Below are 20,176 nucleotides of genomic sequence, written 5' to 3'. Positions count from 1 at the left end.
AACTATCTCCAAACTTAATGGCTTAACCCAACATTTATTTTGCACCAGATCTGTAATTTGTGGTGGTCCTAATTGGGACAGCTGGTCTCTGCTCCCTTCAACATCAGCTGGAAGGCTGTGTGCTAGGAACATCTAATGGCTCACTCACTCACATGTTTGGTGGTTGGTGGTGGCTGTCAGCTGGAACCAATGGAGCTACTGCTGGAACACTTAAACCTGGTCTGTCTGTGGCCTGAGCTCCCTCATAACATGGTGGCTAGATTCCCAGGCAAGTGTCCAATTAGGAGAGGGCCAGACAGTTGCACAGCCTAGCCTCGAAGTCACTCTGTTCTGCCACATGCTGTTCCTTAGGTAGGCATCACTAAGGCTGGCCTATATTCAAGGGAAGAGGACTTAGACTACACCTTTATACGTGAAGAGTGTCACAGAATTTGTGGACATATTTTTAAATTACCACCAGCCATATATGAAATGTGCTCAAGGCACTGTAGCTATTATGATAAAGGCCTGGCCTGAAGCTCATTTCCGGGGTCCTCCGGTCTCTCCTATGGAGGATGTACTCTTCCCCCAGGATCTTCTTTAATGTCTTGTAGAACCGTGTTGTCAACTCACTTTTTACCTCTCAAAGCCTTAATCTGACTTTATTAAAGGAGAAGACAATTATTACCTAGGAATAAAGGTAATCATTTACTAAGGGAGGGCATCTGTGAACTTCTTTCACCTGTGTCATGTAAAAGCTAGATGCTTGCAAATCCTTGTTTCATTGTCACTTTTGAATGTTATTCTCTTTGGCAGGAATGATAATTTATAATTCTAAATGCCCCCTTTTGCAACGAAAATGAATTTTCAAATATCAGTATGGGAACCCCTTTGAGAGAGTAAGAGAAAAAAGATTCTACTTCTTTACTAAATATTTGTGAGATCTTGGTTTAGGTTCAAATTCTTGTTTCAAAATTTGGCATAAGGGGACTCCCAACTTTCAGTTAGTTGGGGAAATTAACAGTCCAAGAACAGCAGAGAAGCAAATAGAAATCAGAAACCTAAAAATTTTGAGAGCAGCCTCAACTCAGATCTCCACTGCTCTCCACCTTTCTAAATGAGCTTTTTCCTACTCAGCTTTTCTTTCTCCAAGGGTAATCCCTACTTCCAAGAAAATAGGATTTAAACAGTTTCACAGTTGTGGCATCATGTATTCAACGACTACAAAGAAATTATTAAGAGACTTCTGTAAGACCATAGAGCAAATTATTTGCTGAGCCTAAACCCTTTCTGGCACTTTACATCTTTGATTTTATATATGCAAAGTAGTTAAAAGAGTCTGACATCACCAAGTGCTGCTGCACTAGCTATTGTTATTCTATATTGTTATCTAATCTTACCCAATGGGACTAATTATTTTCATTATAATTCAAATGGAAATGCCTTTAATTCCTTCCTGAATTAGTCAAAGCTGATGGTGGTAAATGCACACGACAAAGCATCAGCAAATAATTTAGAAAGCATGCTTACTGATTTATCATCCTGGATTGTCATAATTTATTTAAATGTAATTTAATAAAGTACTTATAAGAAAGTAACATTACAGTAAGTAAATATTAGTTACAGTGTTAATCAGGACTTTGAAAGTAACTAAATTATTTAAAAACTACTTTGCCACATAACTTCAGGTTAAAGATTGGTTCCCATGTCCCGCTAAAGTGGAACTTCTTTTAAACTTTTAATTACAAAAATTAACAGGTAAAAAAAGAGCAAAAATGCAAATTACCTGTGATTCTAATACCAAGGCACCCAACAACAGTTTTTTTCCCTCATGTTTTTAACGTAAAATCTTTCAAGCATTTAAATGCATAATGCTAGCCTTTGTTTTGCGCTCTCCACCAGAAATCTCAAGTGCTTTCAAATAATGCTTTACAAAGCACAGGAGAAAAGGATATAAAAATGCCCTACCTTAATAACCTATAATGAAAAATAATCTGAAAAAGAATAGTGTATATATACATAAAACTGAATCACTTTGCTGTATACCTGAAACTAACAGCATTGTAAGTCAACTATTCGTTAATTAAAAAAAATGCCCTACCTACCGTCTCCCATCCCCACTTTTTAAAATTTGGGCCCGCTCTGATCATCTTTTAAATTAATGACTATTTACTAACAATGCTTGTTAATTACATTTTTAAATAGATTTTTTTTTAAAAGGAATTCCTTTATTTTTATTATTTATTTATTTTTAGCTGTGTTGGGTCTTCGTTTCTATGCAAGGGCTTTCTCTAGTTGCAGCAAGCGGGGGCCGCTCTTCATCGCGTTGCGCGGGCCTCTGTCGCGGCCTCTGTTGTTGCGGAGCACAGGCTCCAGACGCGCAGAGCTCAGTAGTTGTGGCTCACGGATCTAGCCGCTTCGCGGCATGTGGGATCTTCCCAGAGCAGGGCTCGAACCCACGTGCCCTGCATTGGCAAGCTGACGCTCAACCACTGCGCCACCAGGGAAGCCCGTTAATTATATTTTAAAAGTAATGGTTAAGAGACGCCATGAACCTGGGGTAATGTGAATTCGCCGGCGGTGCAACCCTCACCCGCGCGGTCAAGATTGACGACCTCCCAGTCTACGAGTGCGCGCGCCCCAGGCCTCGGGGACCGGCTTGCGTTCCCCGAAAACCATAGAGAACCGAGAGCCAGAGAGGCTCACGCGGGAGCCCGGAGGTGGGGGAAGGAAGGCCTCGGTCCGCGCCGGCCTCTACACGGGAGCCTCGTCCCTGGTGCTTGCGCGAAGCGTAACTCGGGAATCCGCTTCAAAACAGCTCCCACTCCTCGTGTCTAAGCGTAGCAGTGGGAGGCTGAGCTCTGAAAGAAGCGAGTGGGCCACGGAGCCAGAGAGCCCTCCGCGGGGCCGCCCTGACAGCGCGTCTATCCACGCCCCTCAGGGCCAACTCGCATTGCTGGGGCTCCAAGGCGGCCACAGGTAGGTGTGTCGCCTGCTGCCCTGAGGCTCCGCTAATTCCCAAGTCTCGGGCTGGGCGTCCCTCACGCACGCTGCGTCGCTGTGGAGACGGGGGCGGGGCCGGCGCGAGATCGGCGTCCTAAGGGGCGGGAAAGCGCGGAGGCTGGCGTAGGCTGCGCAGGACTAAGGAGACCAGACCGCGTCCGCCGGAACTTCTCTGAGCCGTGAGGCGGGAGTGCTCGGCCTCTCTGGCCGGAGCCCAGCGACGAGCGCACGTCCCTCCGAGCCTGGCCGGTGACTGCCCTATGGGAGCGTCCGTTTCCTCCTTCTCTAGAAGTGCAGGTGAGGCTACCTCCCCATGGGGCTGAGGTCCGAGAGTGGAGGAGAGGTGGAAAGGGCGCGCAGGACGGCTACCGGGGCCCACGTTCCTCGCCCGACGTCCTGCGCGTCTGGGGCGCCGCAGGCGGGTGCCGGTGCCGCGTCAGTGCAAGGCTCGTTAGCGTGCGCGGATCCGAATCCGGGGTTTCTGGATCCCTGCTGCGTGGCCGAGCGACGGGCGAGGGTTTTCAAACAGCAGGGGCCACACCTGAGCCCCGAGGGCCAATTGGGCAAACACCCACAGCGGGAGATTAGTGCTCCGTTTTTATTTGATGGAGGCCGTTCAGATTTATTGTTAACCTCTGGATTATAGTAAAGATTTGTTGACTGAATCGTGTTAGGGCCCTGAGTACCAGCCCCAGCTGTCCTACTTAGCTGATGACCTGGGGCACTTATATAAAATAAAGATGGTTACCACCTGTTGGGGTGGTTGTATTAAAGCAGGTAATTAATGAAAACTGTTGAGTACTGTGTCTGGCACAGAGTACCAGCTCCATGAATGCTATTTTGAATCTAATCTATACACTCTAGGTGGCATGGTACCCGCCTAAGTGCCATGGAAATATGAGGCTTGGAGGTGTCATGGAAGGCTTCCTGGAAGAAGTAGTTGAAACTTATTCTGCGACCTAGTATATAAATTTAGGTATTTTCTTGCTTTTCTTTAGTAAGATCATTCATTTATCAGTTATTGTTAGAAACTGCAGAATACCGTAGAAACTTCTTTAAGATACTTTTACATTTTTCGAATTAACATGTGTATTTAAAAATTAATATTAAAACCTTGTATTAGAAAATAGTCCTCAGGCTCTAATTCCAATTTCCATTCTTCTAACTGTTCCTCCTGATGTTATTTGTAAATTGGAAGTAAATAACCTTATAGGTGATATTTCTTGATCTGTTAGGTTTACACATTAAGTGTTGACCATTCATGGGAGATGCACAGGTTTTCTTCCCTCATCTCACCAACGTGGTTATGTGGTAATTTGTTGTTAATAGTCAGTGTTTACATTATATAACAGATATTCACTGCTGAACCATGTAGACTAACTGCAACTCTTCGTTTCTTGTACATCCCGTCATTTTTTCTGAGAATTAATAATTGTCTTATTTTCTTATTTTCCTAGTGTTCCATGCACAGATCACTAATGTTTTTTTCTGAATGCTTCAGTATTTCTCATAGACCTGTCAGTAATTTTTTGCATACTCTCAAAACCATCAGTTCCATTTCTTTCCTGGAGACTTTCCTCCTCTGCTCTAATCTGATCTGGTGGCTCTGTGCCTGTTGTTCCCAGTTCTAATCCAGAGACTTATTTTCACATCTGTCCTGGGATTTGTTTCTTTTTACTATTCTTTTGTGTTAGATTCACTGTTGCCCAGATCCCTGTTTTTTTTTTTTTTTTTCTTGATTTATTTCCTTGGTTTTTGGAGCACATTTTCCTGTAATACTACTACTTCTAGTACTTCTTCCTCCTCTTCTTTTTTTAATAGCTTTATTGCGATATAATTCACATACCATACAGTTTACACATTTAAAGTGTTCACTTGTTTTTAGTATATTCCCAGTTATCCAACCATCACCTTAATCAATTTTAGAACATTTTAATTATCCAAAAAAGAAACCCTTACCTATTAGTAAGTCACTTCACTGTTTCCCTTCAATCCTCCGAGCTGTAGGCAACCACCACTTTACTTTCAGACTCTATAGATTTTCCTGTTCTGAGCATTTCATATAAATGGAATCATACAATACGTTGTCCTTTGTTATTGGCGTCTTTCACTTAGCATAATGTTTTCCAGGCTCATCCATGTTTTAGCTTGTAACAGTACTGCATTTCTTTCTATGGCTGAGTAATATTCCATTGTATGGATATACCATATTTTGTTTATCCATCCTTTAGTTGGTGGGCATTTGGGCTTCTACTTTTTGGCTATTACGAATAATGCTGCTACGAATATTCATGTACAAGTTTTTGTATAGACATATGGTTTCAGTTCTTTTAGGTATATACCAAGAGTGGGATTGCTGGATCAAGTGGTAACTCTGTATTTGTCTTTTTAGGAACTGCCAGGTTGTTTTCCGAAGTGGCTGCACCATTTTACATAACTACCAGCAGTGTAGGAGGGTTTCAGTTTCTCTACATCTTCACCAATACTTGTTATTATCCTTCTGTCTTTTTGATTATGGCCATTCTGATGGGTACCTCATTGTGATTTGATTTTTATTTCCCTGATGGCTAATGATGTTGAGCATCTCAATGTTCTTATTGACTGATTATATATCTTCTTTGGAGAAATATCTAGTCACATCCTTTGTCCATTTTTAAATTTGGTTAATTGTCTTTATTATTGAGTTATAGGAATTTAAAAAATATAATCTAGATATAAGTTCCTTAGCAAATATGCAAATATTTTTCCCATTCATTGAGTTGTCTTTTCACTTTCTTTTTTTTTCTTTTCACTTTCCTGATAATGTCCTTTGAAGCATGAATGTTTAATTAAAAAAAAAAATTTATTTAATTTTGGCTGCTCTGGGTCTTAGTTGCGGCACATGGATCTTTAGTTGTGGCATGTGGACTTCTTAGTTGTGGCATGCATGTGGGATCTAGTTCCCCGACCAGGGATCAAACCCTGGGCCTCCTGCATTGGGAGTGCAGTCTTACCCACTGGACCACCAGGGAAGTCCCACCAATGTTTAATTTTGATAATGTCCAGTTTTCCTGTATCTTCTCAATAAAGGCATATCTTAAGCCTTTTCTCCTTGCATGTTGGAAAAAGAGTTTGATCTACCCTGACATTTGGCCTTGGTTCAGGACCTCTCATCTGAGGATTTACATCTTTCAGTTTTGAGAAACTTCTTATTTCTTTGATAATTTCTTCCTCTTTCGTTCTCTCATATCTCTCTGGAATTCCTGCGAGTTATATATCTGATCCCCTGGATTGAGCCTTTGATTGTCTAACTTTATTACCTTTTGTCATTTTCCCCCCTCTTCCTATTTCTGGGACATTTCTTCAACTTTATTAGCCACCTTCTAATGTTTTGATTCTCCTATATCTTTCTTGTTCTTTTTTTGTTTTCTTTTAAATAATATCCTTATTTTATTCTATGTGTATATAATATGTTCTCTTATCTCACTGAGGATATTAATCATAGGGTTTTCTTTTTTGTTGGTGGTGGTTTTTTCTTTTCTTTCCCATATTGTCTTTGTTTACTCCAGAATTTAAAAAAATTTTATTATGAAGAATTTCAACCGTGTATAGTATGTACCCATCACGCATTTTCAAAAATTAACTCATGAACTATCTTCTTTCATTTATGTCTCTGCCACTGTATTATTTTTGCTTTGTTTTTTATTTTGAAATAATCTCAGTCTTCAGAGAAGTTGCAAAAATAATACAGAGAACCCCCATATACCTTTATTCACGTTTACCACTTTTTAACTTTTTTGCTTTTTTTTTTTTTTTAATCATTTTTTCCATGATTGTCATAAGATGGGGGTTATCCAACTCTACAACTCCCTCCACATTTGTCTCTGGGCATTTTGTGTATGGATAAGCCCTCCTTTCTACCCTGTTTATCTAACTATCTGTTCATCCCTTTATTGTCAGATTGGACTCATGGATTCCCATTTTGTTTAATGTGTTATAATTTATTACTGTCCTTAATTATTTTGGTGCTTAAATTTATCATATTTTATCTGTAAATTGTTCTCTATATTCTGTAAAAGACACAGTATCCTTTTAAAAGAACCAACACCACTATCACAGCAAAAAAAATGATAATTCTTTAATAACTCATTAAAACATTTTTAAGTTTAAAAAATTTAAAGTTTAAATTTCCCTCATTGTTTCATGTTTTTTGTTTGACAGTTGTAGTTTGTTAAAATCAAGATCCAGAATCAAAGTCCATGCATTACATTTGGTTGATAAGCATCCTTTTTAAAATAATTTTTTTATTATAATTTTCTTAATTTTTATTTTTTTAAATTATTATTATTTTTTTGGCTGCATTGGGTCTTCGTTGCTGCACACAGGCTTTTCTGTTGTTGCAGCAAGCGGTGGCTTCTCTTGTTGTGGAGCATGGTCTCTATCTAGGCACGTGGGCTCAGTAGTTGTGGCTCACGGGCTCTAGAGCGCAGGCTCAGTAGTTGTGGCTCGCGGGCTTAGTTGCTCCGCGGCATGTGGGATCTTCTTGGGCCAGGGATCGAACCCGTGTCCCCTGCATTGGCAGGCGGATTCTTAACCACTGCGCCACCAGGGAAGTCCCAATAAGCATCTTAAGTCTCTTTTAATGTATAAGTTTTCCTGTCTTTCCTTTGCAGTTTATTTATTGAAGGAACTGAGTCGTTTGTCCTGTAAAGTTTCCTACATCATCGATTTTGCTGATTTTAAAGTCATTTTTATTTGTCCCTTGTATTTTTTGGAAGCTGGTACTTAGTTCTAGATGACGCTTGATGATATTTAGATTCAAGTTTTTGGCAGGAATACATCACAAGTAGTGGTGCTTCCTCAGGATTCCTTTGTTTGTTTTGGTTTCATTCTTTCTTTTTCTTTTTTTTTTCTTTTTTTAAAAAAATTTTTGACTGCACTGTGTGGCATGCGGGATCTTAGTTCCCCAACCAGGGATCAAACCCATTCCCCCTGCATTTGAAGCGGAGCGTCTTAACCAGTGGACCACCAGGGAAGTCCCATGTTTTGGTTTCATTCTTTTTTGTTGGAGGTCATTTCCAAATGTCTTGTGATTCTTGACTGTCCATTCATACTTGAGTGTCAGCAACTGCGAAATTAATCGGAAGCTTCCAGTGTCTGAGCCCGACTTGTCAGTTTGTGCGCTTTTCTCTAGGGGCAAGCCTGCCTTTTCACTGATGGAGGTGGGCACAGATGTCTTTATTTCAAAGTCTGTTAAATCTTATCTTCTTTTGAGAAGACTCTTCCAGTCTTCTGATTGGGAGCCAAGAAGTGTAGCTGCCAGAATTCTGAATGGAGGCTGGGGGGAGGGAGCTGGATACCCTGCCTAGCAGGGTTGGGGAAGAGACTAGGGGCCCCAGGTGCTCACCAAATAGACTTACATTCAGTCCCCTCATTTGTGGCCTGTGGCTTCAGTTCTGGGCGCCTTTCCTTGTTCCTTCTAGTTCTGAACGCTTCTGGAATTCTATTGGCCTGCTTCTCTTTGGTATCCCACTCTGTAGGTTTTCGCTTCTTCAAATCTGTTAGGCCAATTACTTTTCTTCTTACTTGTTGCAAAAATTTGTGGAAATCTTTCATTTCCTGTGATCTCTTCTCCCATCTCTTGGACCTTATGGTTTATACCCTTTTATCCTTTACTGTCATCTTAGGAGGTCAGTCTGTAGGTTTACCTTGGAGTCCACACCTAATGATTTTTGTTTTTCTTGGGCTGTCTTTTATATTTGGTTATCATTATGTATATTCCAACTCAGACATAAGTTCATATTCATACAAATCCTTACTGAGATCAAACTTATGTCCTGGTCTTTCCAGTATTTATGTATCTCACCTGTTAGTTTCCAGACAGTGTTCTAGGTCCTTAAAATACAGTAATGAGGAGATCAGATATGGCTCCTGTTTTCATGGAATTTATATTCTTTATTAAAAAAAATTATTTTAATTTTTGTTTGTGTTGGGTCTTCGTTGCTGCGCGTGGGCTTTCTCTAGTTGCAGCGAGCAGGGACTATGTTGTGGTGCACGGGCTTCTCATTGCAGTGGCTTGTCTGTTGCAGGGCACGGGCTCTAGGCGCGTGGGCTTCAGTAGTTGTGGCATGTGGGCTCGGTAGTTGTGGCACACGGGCTTAGTTGCTCCGCGGCATGTGGTATCTTCCCGGACCAGGGCTCGAACCCGTTTCCCCTGCATTGGCAGGCGGATTCTTAACCACTGCGCCACCAGGGAAGTCCCTGGAATTTATATCCTAGTAGGGAAGGCAGATATGTAATTAGAATGTTGGCACAGAGTGTCAGAGGAGTCTTTGACAGCAGAAAACACTCCATAGCATCATTATTAAACCTAAAGCAGTGACCCATTTATTATAGCAGTATTTCACACCAAAAAAACTCTATTTGAATCATCTTTCAGTTTAATTTATTTACAGAAGTAGTCACTAATTGTGACTTTTGTTACTTGGAATGTAGTACCAGAAAGACTAGGACATAGGTTTGAGCTCAATAAGGACTATTCATTTTGTATGGATAAACTCTCTTTTCTGGCTGATTCCTTGTCTGATTGTCATTGAAATATGTGACCTTGATTATAAGGGGTAATTTCATTCTTTTAGAATTAATGTCTCATGAATGCATCACAGTTACTCAACACAGGACGTGTCCAACCTGTTAGCTTTCCTCCACCACATACTTAAATTTTCCTCCTTTGTTTTACTACTTATGTTAGTTTCCAAAGGCTGCTGTAACAAAACCCACAAACTGGGAGGCTTAAAACAACAAATTCATTGTCTTATAGTTCTGGAGGCTGGAAATCTGGAATCAAGATGTAGGCAGGGCCATCCTCTTTCTGCATGTTCTGGGGAAAGATCTGTTTTCTGTGCCTTTCTCTAGCTTCTGGTGTTGCCAACAGTCCTTGGTGTTCCTTGGCTTGTAGACCCATTACTCCAATTTCAGCTTTCATCATAGTATGCTGTTCTCCTTGTGTGTCTGTGTCTTCACATGGCATTCTCCTCTCTGTGTGTATCTGTCCCTCTGTCTCTTCTCCTCTTTTTATAAAAACGCCAATCATTATTGGATTAAGCGTCCACACTATTCCAGTAAGACCTCATCCTAACATATCTTAATTACATCTGCAAAGGCTGTTTCCAAACAAGGTCACATTCATAGGTACTAGGGGTTAGGACTTCAATATATCTTTCTGGGGGGCACAATTCAACCTACAACATTGCTATTCTTTGCACTAAGAAATAAATAAAAACTATGTTATTTATTAAGTTCATAATGAATATTATTGGTAGACATTATCACTAAATGAAAATGAAAACTGTACACTGATCAAAAACTGCCTGAAGATTCTTATAGGTAACATTGACAACCATAAATATTAATCTTGGAGTGGGGGGGAATAGGAAATCTTGGCCTCTACTGGTGTTCTTATGAAGGGAAGTTGATGGTCTTGGAGCATCACCTGAACAGGATGGATGAGTCAGTCATAACCTTTTTAGTGTGGCTCACTCTCCTCTCAGTTTTGTTTCTTAGAAAATAACTTTTAAAAATGCAATGAAAAATTTTGTTTTTAAATCAGCGACTTCCCAGGAATTCCTTGGAGGTCCAGTGGATAGGACTCCCGCGCTTCCACTGCTGAGGGCGAGGGTTCGATCCCTGGTCGGGGAACCAAGATCCTGCAAGCCAGTCAGTGAGGCCCAGAAAGAAAAAAAAAATCAGTGACTTCTCATGTTCATCTGTTGTTGAATTAAGAAGGAGGTGTAGGAGACTAGAAGCTGATGTGTAGCTGTTGAGAAATGTGGCTCCTTAGAGGCTTCAGGTAAATTACTCTCATTCTACTTTTTCTTATAGTTAGAAGAGGAAGATAAAAGACTTTTTGATTCATGAAGAATCTGCTCACTGAGAAGTGTGTATCAAGCCACTGGTTGAATTTTCATCAAAAAGGGATTAAGCGGAGAATGGAGAGGAAGGTTGATTCCAGGTGAGTGATGGGACTTGACAAAAAAGATAACTGAAACTATGGCCCATATAAAAGACTGTAAATATTTTGTATGTGAAAATAATAAATTTTTTAAAAGTAGTTTTTTCCTAAATCATGAATAGTGAGATAGGAATTTTGGGTAACAGTTTTTTGTTGGTATTTTGAGTTTCTCATCTAGAGTGTAGCGTATAATGCACATTTCATACTTTATGTTACAGTCAAAATCCATTTTGAGTGTGTGGAGATACCTATCATTGAAATTTTGACTTTAAGCTGAAATAAGGATGATTTTCTCGAGAAGTTATTTCATCGAGGCTAGCTAGTATATCTTTCTCCTACTTTTGATTATGATTGCTTTCAGCCTGCTTTAAGGTTCTTTTGATTCCAAATAGGAGACTCCCAACTATGGCTCGCCTAGGAAAAAGGAGGGAGTTTACAAGGAGACTGCAGTTTACTAACAAACCTCAGACTCACAGTGGCGGGCCTATGACTTGCAGCTGGCCCTTCATAAGTATCCCGCCTCCTAAGAGGGATTGGTTCAGGGGTGTGCATGTGACTGCATGGGGCCAATCAGAAGTTCTCCTCTAAGGCCGAGACAGGCATTAAAGAGAGAGAGAGAGACCCACCTAATGGGTTGCTGTGGCAGCTGTTTCAGTCTCCACCCTGCATAGGCAATAGGGACCCTATACTGTAGGAGTTACGCAGGTCAGCACACTGAGAGAAGCAGGAAGAGCTAACAATTTGAGACACCGGTTCTAGTCCTTGAGGCTCTGGTTCAGAATTCTTCTGAAGTACGTGAGCTAGGGAATTACCTCTTTGTGCTGGCTGTCTTCAATATAACCATCCAGATCTAATCTCTACTCGTGTATCCAGTGCTTCCCATTGGATTTGGCCAAAGAGGTGCTCTGGCAGGAGATAGTGAGGAGGGAGAGAGGAGAGTGAGGCCAGACTATTTATCCCCTTGGCTCCCTCCTTGCAAGATGCCTTGGGTTGGCTGTGTCCCTCTGCTGAAGCCCACAGTACCTCATAAGGTAGCAGACTTTGTATGACTCTCCTGGATTCTAGTGATTATTCTCTCTTTTATCCCTTTGGGCCTAGAGGTGGTACCGCCTTCTCTTTCACCAGCTTCAGGTTCCTGCACTTTCCCTAGTGGTTCGTCTACACCCATACCTTTGTTAATATGCCATCCTCAAATTATCCTGTGTTTAGTATGTCATCTGTTTTCTTTTGGGACCCTAGAGAGTTTTTGTTTGTTTGTTTGTTTTTTGTTTTTTTTTTTCCCCTTGAGAGTTTTTATCATGACTGGTGTTGGGTTTTGTCAAATATTTATTTGGCATCTATTGAAATGATCATATGGTTTTTGTCCTTTTTTCTATTAGTAAGGTGTATTACATTAATCGATTTTCAGATGTTAAACTAGCTTTGTATTCCTAGTATAAATCCAACTTGGTCATAGTATTTGTTATATGGTTTTTATATGTTGGATTTGGTTTGCTAATATTTTTCGATCATTTCTGTGTTTATAGCCACAAGGGATATTGGTCTGTATTTTGTGTGTGTGTCATATCTTTGTCTGCTTTTGGCATCAGGGTGTGATACTGGCCTAAAAGAATGATTCTGGAAGTGTTCTGACCACTTTTGTTTCTGGAAGAGTTTATAGAGTACTGATATCATTTATTTTTTAAATGTCTGATAGAACTCATCAGTGAAGCTATCAGGATCTGGACTTTTGTTTTTAGGAAAATTTTTAGTTACTAATTCAATTTCTTGTTATAGATCTATTCAGAGTTTCTACTTATTCTCTAGTCAGTTTTTGTGATTTGTGTTTTTCTGGGAATGTGTTCATTTTCTCTAAGTTGTCTAATTTGTTGGCATAAAGTTCATAGTATTCCTTTATAATTCTTTTAATTTATGAAGGGTCAACGATAATGTCCTTTCTTTCATTCCTACTTTTGGTGATCTGTGTCTTTTCTCTCTTTTTTCTTGGTTTTAGCTAAAGGGTTATCAATTTTGCTGAAGGACTCCTGTTGTTACACTAACAGCAGCTAATTTGAGTTGGGTTCCTATTGCTTGAAACCTAGGATCCTAACTAACATACAGAAGTTTTTTATAGAATCGACTAGGTCTTGGACAAGGTGGAAGCCAGGTAGCTGGAGAGACCTATTCAGCAGTGTTTGGACCCTTCCTCCTGAGAAGTGCCATCTTTGTGCTTCACCCCCCACCTCCTGTTCAGACTGTCTCCGCTCAAAATTCAGTCCTGGGAGAATTAATCTGGTTCGTCCAGCGTGAGTCAAATTCTCCTGCTGCTCTAATCAAGTGGGACTTGGAGGAGGGTCATGGAGCTCCCAGCATAGCTGCTGAGGTCCTACCCCTGCTGATCCCACAGAAGAGGGATCCATCCTTGAAAGCTGAATCAACACCCTGACAGTGTTTACCAATGATCCACAGAGTACTCGTCAGGCCTGCCTTATTTCATCTTCTGAAGCAAATTAACCATGGCCTTAAAATGAAGCTCTGTTTCCTCAAATACTCTGCAGCTTTAGGTTGGGGAGCCTTGAGAAGGGAATGAATTCCCTGGGTATTCTGCTGTAAAGCAATCTGAGATCCCCTGTTGTGAGTCCTATAGGACTCCTTGGAGTTCCTTGACTCTCCGTGAACTTTCCTTCTACACTGCATGTGCCGAGTATTCCCACCCAATTCTTTCCAGTTCCCTACTCCCGGCTAATTTCTACTCATATTTCCAAACTCAACTCTAATATGATCTCCAGGAAGCCTCTTCTGACCACCCTATTCCCACCCAGTGTGTATGTTCCCATAACACCCTAAATTTACCTTTTTCTTAGCATTTAATGATTGGTATTCTCATTGTCATCTCAATACATCATAAGCTCTTGAGAAACTGTCTTTTATAGATATTGGGTGTGTGTCAGTGTCCTATGCTTGCTGTAAGCTATCAACGTCTTGTTTTATCATTGTAAGACATGAGAAACACATTGAATACATATTTGTCTTTGTAGCCCCTGGCCTTGCTATGTTGCTGGGCGTATAGTAGGTCCTTGATACTGAGTGAATAAACAAACATTACAGGATACACCTGCCAAGTAAACAGTTAAATGAATTGGTCAGTGCATGCCTTCCCCTTGGCACTTTTTTGTTTTTCTAATTTTTCTTAATTTTTCAAAAATTGAAGTATAGTTGGTTTACAATGTTGTGTTAGTTTCAGGTGTACAACAAAGTGATTCAGTCATATATATATATATCTATTTCAGATTCTTTTCCATTGTAGGTTATTACAAGACATTGAATGTAGTTCCCTGTGCTATACAGTAGGTCCTTGTTGTTTATTTTATATATAGTAGTGTGTATCTGTTAATCCCAAACTCCTAATTTATCCCTCCCCCGCCTTTCACTTTTGGTAACTATAAGTTTTCTATATCTGTGAGTCTGTCTCTGTTTTGTAAGTTCATTTGTATCATTTTTTAGGTTCCACATATGTGTATCATATGAAATTTGTCTTTGTCTGACTTACTTCACTTAGTGTGATAATCTCTAGGTCCATCCATGTTGCTGCAGATGGCATTATTTCATTCTTTTTTATGGCTGAGTAATATTCCATTGTGTATATGGAATATACACATCTTGTCTATCCATCTGTCGATGGACATTTAGGTTGCTTCCATGTCTTCGCTATTGTAAATAGTGCTGCTGTGAACATTGGGGTACATGTGTCTTTTCGAATTAGAATTTTTAAATTTTATTTATTTATTTATTTTGGCTGTGCTGGGACACGGCACGTGGGATCTTAGTTGTGGCATGCAAACTCTTAGTTGAAGCATGCATGCAGGATCTAGTTCCCTGACCAGGGATCGAACCTGGGCCCCCTGCACTGGGAGCATGGAGTCTTACCCACTGGACCACCAAGGGAAGTCCCTCAAATTAGAGTTATCGTCTTTCCCCCTTGTCACTTTTGGATGAACATTTTCAAATTCTGTCTTTCTCCTCACTTCCATTTTTCTGTATTTCTTGGCTAATCATAGTCCTCCCGTTGACATTAAAAAAAAAATTGTATTCCTATGTTTTTATTCTCCTCCCCCATTCTTCATGATTTTTGGATTCCGATACTGTTTTTGAAGTGCCTTCTGTTTCATATTTCTTTCCATCATTCTGCCTTTCCTCTGTTCCATAATTTAACAATTTTTTTTAATATTTATATATTTTTATTTTACTTGTTTTATTTTTGGCTGTGTTGGGTCTTCATTGCTGCACATGGGCTTTCTCTAGTTGCGGCAAGTGGGGGCTACTCTTTGTTGCGGTGCGCGGGCTTCTCATTGCGGTGGCTTCTCTTGTTGTGGAGCACGGGCTCTAGGCATGCAGGCTTCAGTAGTTGTGGCACGCGGGCTCAGTAGTTGTGGCGCACGGGCTTAGTTGCTCCGCGGCATGTGGGATCTTCCCGGACCAGGGCTCGAACCCGTGTCCCCTGCATTGGCAGGCGGATTCTTAACCACTGTCACCAGGGAAGACCAATTTAACAAATTTTATATGCCTACCTACTATGAGTGCCTGTCAATATATTAGGGGCTCAGTATATATTAGCAGATAAAAATGGTCCCTATCATCATGAGGTCTTCCGATGGGAAACAGGTACATATGTATATAGACAAATGTGTGGTTTCAGTTTGTGATCTCTTCCTTTAGGTGTTAGAATAACTTAGATTTCTGAGGCCACCTGACTTACACCAATGTTGGTATCTTAATGGTCTTTAAATTTCCAGAGCTGTAAACAGTTCATCTGCTGCTTGATTCAGTAGCTGGTGAGGAGGAGCTCAGAGTCTGATGAAAGGAGAGAGCAGTGGGCAGGGATGACTTTAGGCATGGGCTTCCCAGTCTGACTACCTATTTCATTATGTAACAGGGCTTCAAGAGGGCACTGTCCCAGCACACCTTCCGTCAATTTGCTGTTTCATAGGCTCTTAACTTTTTAGAGCCTCTTTCATTTTTATTTTAAAATGACTGGGATGAAAGTCTTATTTTTAAAATTTTTGTTACTGTTTTATTTTGAAATAATTTCAAATTTAGAGAAAAGTTGCAAGAATAGGACAAAGAACCTTTCTTCTCCCAGATTCTCCTGTTGTTAACATTTTACCACATTCGTCTGTCTGCCTGTTTGTTTCTCTCTCTCTCTCTCTCTCTCTCTCTCTCTGTCTCTCAGCATTTTCATTTCATTTGTGGACATATGCAGAGGGGCAAAACATTTTACTCACTGATGCACATGCTCCCAGTGGAGGTCAAACAAGGCAGTGTTCTGCCTTTTTGTTTCAGCTCATACTTCAAGCAAGGGTCCTTTTCCCAGTCTGTGTAGTGCCACGTTTTCACAGTTTTGTGCTTTTTGTTGACAGTTTTGCTGTTTAAAGTGGCCCCCAAGCGTAGTGCTGAAGTTCCGTCTAGTGTTCTTAAGTGCAGGAATGCTGTGATGTACCTTATGAAGAAAGTGTATGTTAGGTGAGCTTTGTCCAGGCGTGAGTTATAAGGGCTGTTGGCCGTGAGTTCAGTTTAATGACTCACTATATGTATTAAATAAGGTGTCTTTAAACAGAAGTACACATAAAACAAGGTTCTATATTGATTAGTTGATGAGAATGTTTTTGAAGGCTGGCAGGAACCTAACCATGTATTTTCCCTTAGGGACAATGGTTCAGTATATTCACTAACTCAGTGTTTATGGACTTTATAGAACTTACCACAAATAACGAGAATCAACTATATCTATATTTCCCCCCTCCCCTGGACCATTTGAGAGTAAGTTGAAGCCAGTTGTCCTAAAAATGTTATTTATAGCAAAAAGAAAACAACAAAATGTAAGAAAAACTTCCCTTTTTGTTCATTTTGTATTTTTAGTCCCCTTTAATTTGGAAATATTTCTCAGTATTTCCTTATCTTCCATGACCTAAGCATTTTTGAAGAGTTCAGATCACTTACCTTTTATGTATATTTCTCAGTTTGGGTTTGTTTGTTCGGTGTTTCTTCATGATTGAACTCAGGTTGTGCATTTTTGGCAGGAATTTCGCAGAAGTGATGCTGTGTTCTCAGTGCATCAGTACCAGGAGATTTGGTCCTATTACCATTGATGTTAACTTTTTTCTTTTTTTAATTTATTTTTGGCTGCGTTGGGTCTTCGTTGCTGTGCGTGGGCTTTCTCTAGTTGTGGCGAGCAGGGGCTACTCTTTTTTTTTTATTTAATTAATTAATTTATTTTTGGCTGTGTTGGGTCTTCATTGCTGTGTGCGGGCTTTCTCTAATTGCGGCGAGTGGGGCCTACTCTTCATTGTGGTGTGCCGGCTTCTCATTACAGTGGCTTCTCTTGTTGCGGAGCATGGGCTTTAGGCACACGGGCTTCAGTAGTTGTGGCTCGCAGGCTCAGTAGTTGTGGCGCACGGGCTTAGTTGCTCCACGGCATGTGGGATCTTCCCAGACCAGGGCTCGAACCTGTGTCCCCTTCATTGGCAGGCGGATTCTTAACCCCTGAGCCACCAGGGAATCCCGGGGCTACTCTTCTTTGCGGTGCACAGGCTTCTTACTGTGGTGGCCTCTCGTTGCGGAGCATGGGCTCTAGGCATGCTGGCTTCAGTAGTTGTGGCACGTGGGCTCAGTAGTTGTGGCTCACGGGCTCTAGAGTGCAGACTCAGTAGTTGTGACACACGGGCTTAGTTGCTCAGCGGCATGTGGGGTCTTCCCGGACCAGGGCTCTAACCCATGTCCCCTGCACTGGCAGGCAGATTCTTAACCACTGTGCCACCAGGGAAGCCCGATGTTCACTTTTATCACTTGGTTAAGATGATGTCTGCCAGGTTTCTCCACTGTAAAGAAATGAATAAGTATCTTGTGGCGAGATATTTTGAAACTACATTAATAGCCTGTTTCTCATCAAACTAGCGCCCACTTGTTTTTACATCCGTTGATGATTCTTGTCTGAATCAGTTGCTACTGTGATGGTTCTTAAAAGTTTATTAATTGCATTCTACTGCAAAGTAGAGCTTTCCATTCTCTCTCATGTATTTATTTACTCATTTACTTATATCAGTATTTTGTGGATTTGTATTTTGTTTGGTGGGTTTTAATCTATTACTGCCGAAATTGTTCCAGGTTTGGCCGTGGGAGCCCTTTCAAGCTGGCTCCTGTGTCCTTTTGACACACCCCTGTCATTCTTTGATCATTTCTTTACTTTTTGACCCATTAAGATATTCCAGGCTCATCTTGTATTTTCCTTGTCTCAGACCTGAAAGTCAGCTATATTTCCAAGGACTGCTGCTTCCTCTTAGTTGGCAATGGTATTTTATTTTGTTTTGTTTTGTTTTATTTTATTCTTTTTAGAGACTGCTTTCCTAGGGCCCGTTACTTGGAATACTAGTTGGCAGTGGTATTTTAGAAACAGTATTTGAGCTATCGGTTTGCTTATTGCTGATGGGATGTTGTTGCCTCTAGGTATTTCCTGCAGGCAGATCTCTGACATACATTTTTTAAAAATCTCGAGTTCATACCAATAAGATGATCTCTTAATGTTTCTGGAATGGGGTTAAAAGTCATAAGTTTAGTGTTTAGTAAAAGTGTGTAGTTTCATATTGTTATAGTTGTCACATAATCTGAAAATCATTCCTAGTTTTTTTTGTTTTATTTATTTATTTATTTATTTTTGGCTGTGTTGGGTCTTCGTTCCTGTGTGAGAGCTTTCTCCAGTTGCGGCAAGCGGGGGCCGCTCTTCATCGCGGTGCGCGGGCCTCTCACCATCGCGGCCTCTCTTGTTGCGGAGCACAGGCTCCAGACACGCAGGCTCAGTAGTTGTGGCTCACGGGCCCAGTTGCTCCGCGGCATATGGGATCTTCCCAGACCAGGGCTCGAACCCGTGTCCCCTGCATTAGCAGGCAGATTCTCAACCACTGCGCCACCAGGGAAGCCCCCATTCCTAGTTTTTTACGTAAAGGAACCTGTTTCCAATTTGTAAATGATTCCTGTTAAATGACACATTAAAAAAGAGTGTGTTAGGGGCTTCCCTGGTGGCGCAGTGGTTGAGAATCTGCCTGCCAATGCAGGGGACACGGGTTCGGGCCCTGGTCTGGGAGGATCCCGCGTGCCGCGGAGCAACTGGGCCCGTGAGCCACAATTGCTGAGCCTGCGCGTCTGGAGCCTGTGCTCCGCAACAGGAGGGGCCGCGATGGTGAGGGGCCCGCGCACCGCGATGAGGAGTGGCCCCCGCTTGCCGCGACTGGAGAAAGCCCTCGCACAGAGGCGAGGACCCAACACAGCCATAAATAAATAAATAAATAAATAAAATAAATAAACCCAAAGTTTAAAAAAAAAAAAAAAAAGAGTGTGTTAGAACTAATGACTCCAAGGTACCCTCCAGCTCTATAGCTCCTGCTTAGAGCCGAGCCAGCAGTACCCACCTCCAGAGAGGGTGGGTATTTCTGTCAGAGATAGGGCTGCTTATTGTCCTTGAAGCAGAGTTATTATCTTTCCGTCTCAGTGAGCTTATCTGTTCAATTTCACTTGTATGTTAAAAAGTATTTGTGTCACATGCAGAGATAATTTGATTCTCTCCTTTATCCCTTACTCCTCAAATTTAAGGTCTTCAAGGGATGGTGCAGTTAAGAAACCTTATTCTCCAAAGATAATATCCAAAAAGAAGTCTTCTGCCTTTTCTGGGATCTGGAGTGAGATACCTAGGGCCAGGCACCCTGTACAGTATCATCCCTCATATGCCTGGACCCGAAGGGGCAGGCTAAGAGAACTGCGCATCAGGTGAGTTTGCGAGGGGTCCCCTCCCCTGCCTCAGTGACTTTTCCATTGTTCTCCCTTGTTGCTTAAAATGAGGGGATGATTCTTATTCTCTTATCTCAGTTAATTGGAGACCTTGCTGACTGTTCTTCCTGGCACAATGTTCAGAATATTTAGGAATCTGCTGATGTAAAATCTGTCATTGAGTGTTTTCATTCATGGTCTCCAGTTGTGCCCCACAATATATAAGCTATAAAGAGTCTTCCAGAAGAAGTCTAAACATAGTCCAAGAAAATGATCATTTTCTGCTACTCTTGATTAGGTCTTTGAAAGGTATCCTTTTACTCATTCAACAAAAATTTATCAGGTGTCTACCCAGCCAGGTGTTACGCTAGATGCTGAGCGTACAAGGTGAATAAGACATTCCTGGTCCAA

The 20,176-nt window shown here is 41.2% G+C and overlaps 1 protein-coding gene across 11 annotated transcripts in view; it reads left to right on the top strand.

The window, feature by feature from the left end:
• Positions 1-2,672: 2,672 nt before the first annotated feature.
• SFI1 (SFI1 centrin binding protein) overlaps positions 2,673-20,176 on the top strand; it is an 80,863-nt gene continuing 63,359 nt past the window's right edge. For 3 of the 11 annotated variants that reach the window (XM_059895046.1, XM_059895042.1, XM_059895043.1), the window contains exons 1-3: positions 3,019-3,279; positions 10,843-10,972; positions 19,592-19,765. In XM_059895046.1, coding sequence (XP_059751029.1) covers positions 10,875-10,972; positions 19,592-19,765 — 272 coding nt within the window. In that variant the 5' untranslated portion in view covers positions 3,019-3,279; positions 10,843-10,874. Of the gene's footprint in view, positions 2,959-3,011; positions 3,280-10,842; positions 10,973-19,591; positions 19,766-20,176 lie in introns of those variants that run through there. The other 8 variants (XM_059895044.1, XM_059895039.1, XM_059895040.1 and 5 more) reach the window with 7 other exon arrangements.

This window comes from Balaenoptera ricei, chromosome 14, assembly GCF_028023285.1.
Source record: "Balaenoptera ricei isolate mBalRic1 chromosome 14, mBalRic1.hap2, whole genome shotgun sequence".
Lineage (NCBI taxonomy): Eukaryota > Metazoa > Chordata > Mammalia > Artiodactyla > Balaenopteridae > Balaenoptera > Balaenoptera ricei.
Note: the sequence above shows the minus strand (reverse complement) of the source record. Positions and strands in the feature narration are given on the sequence as shown.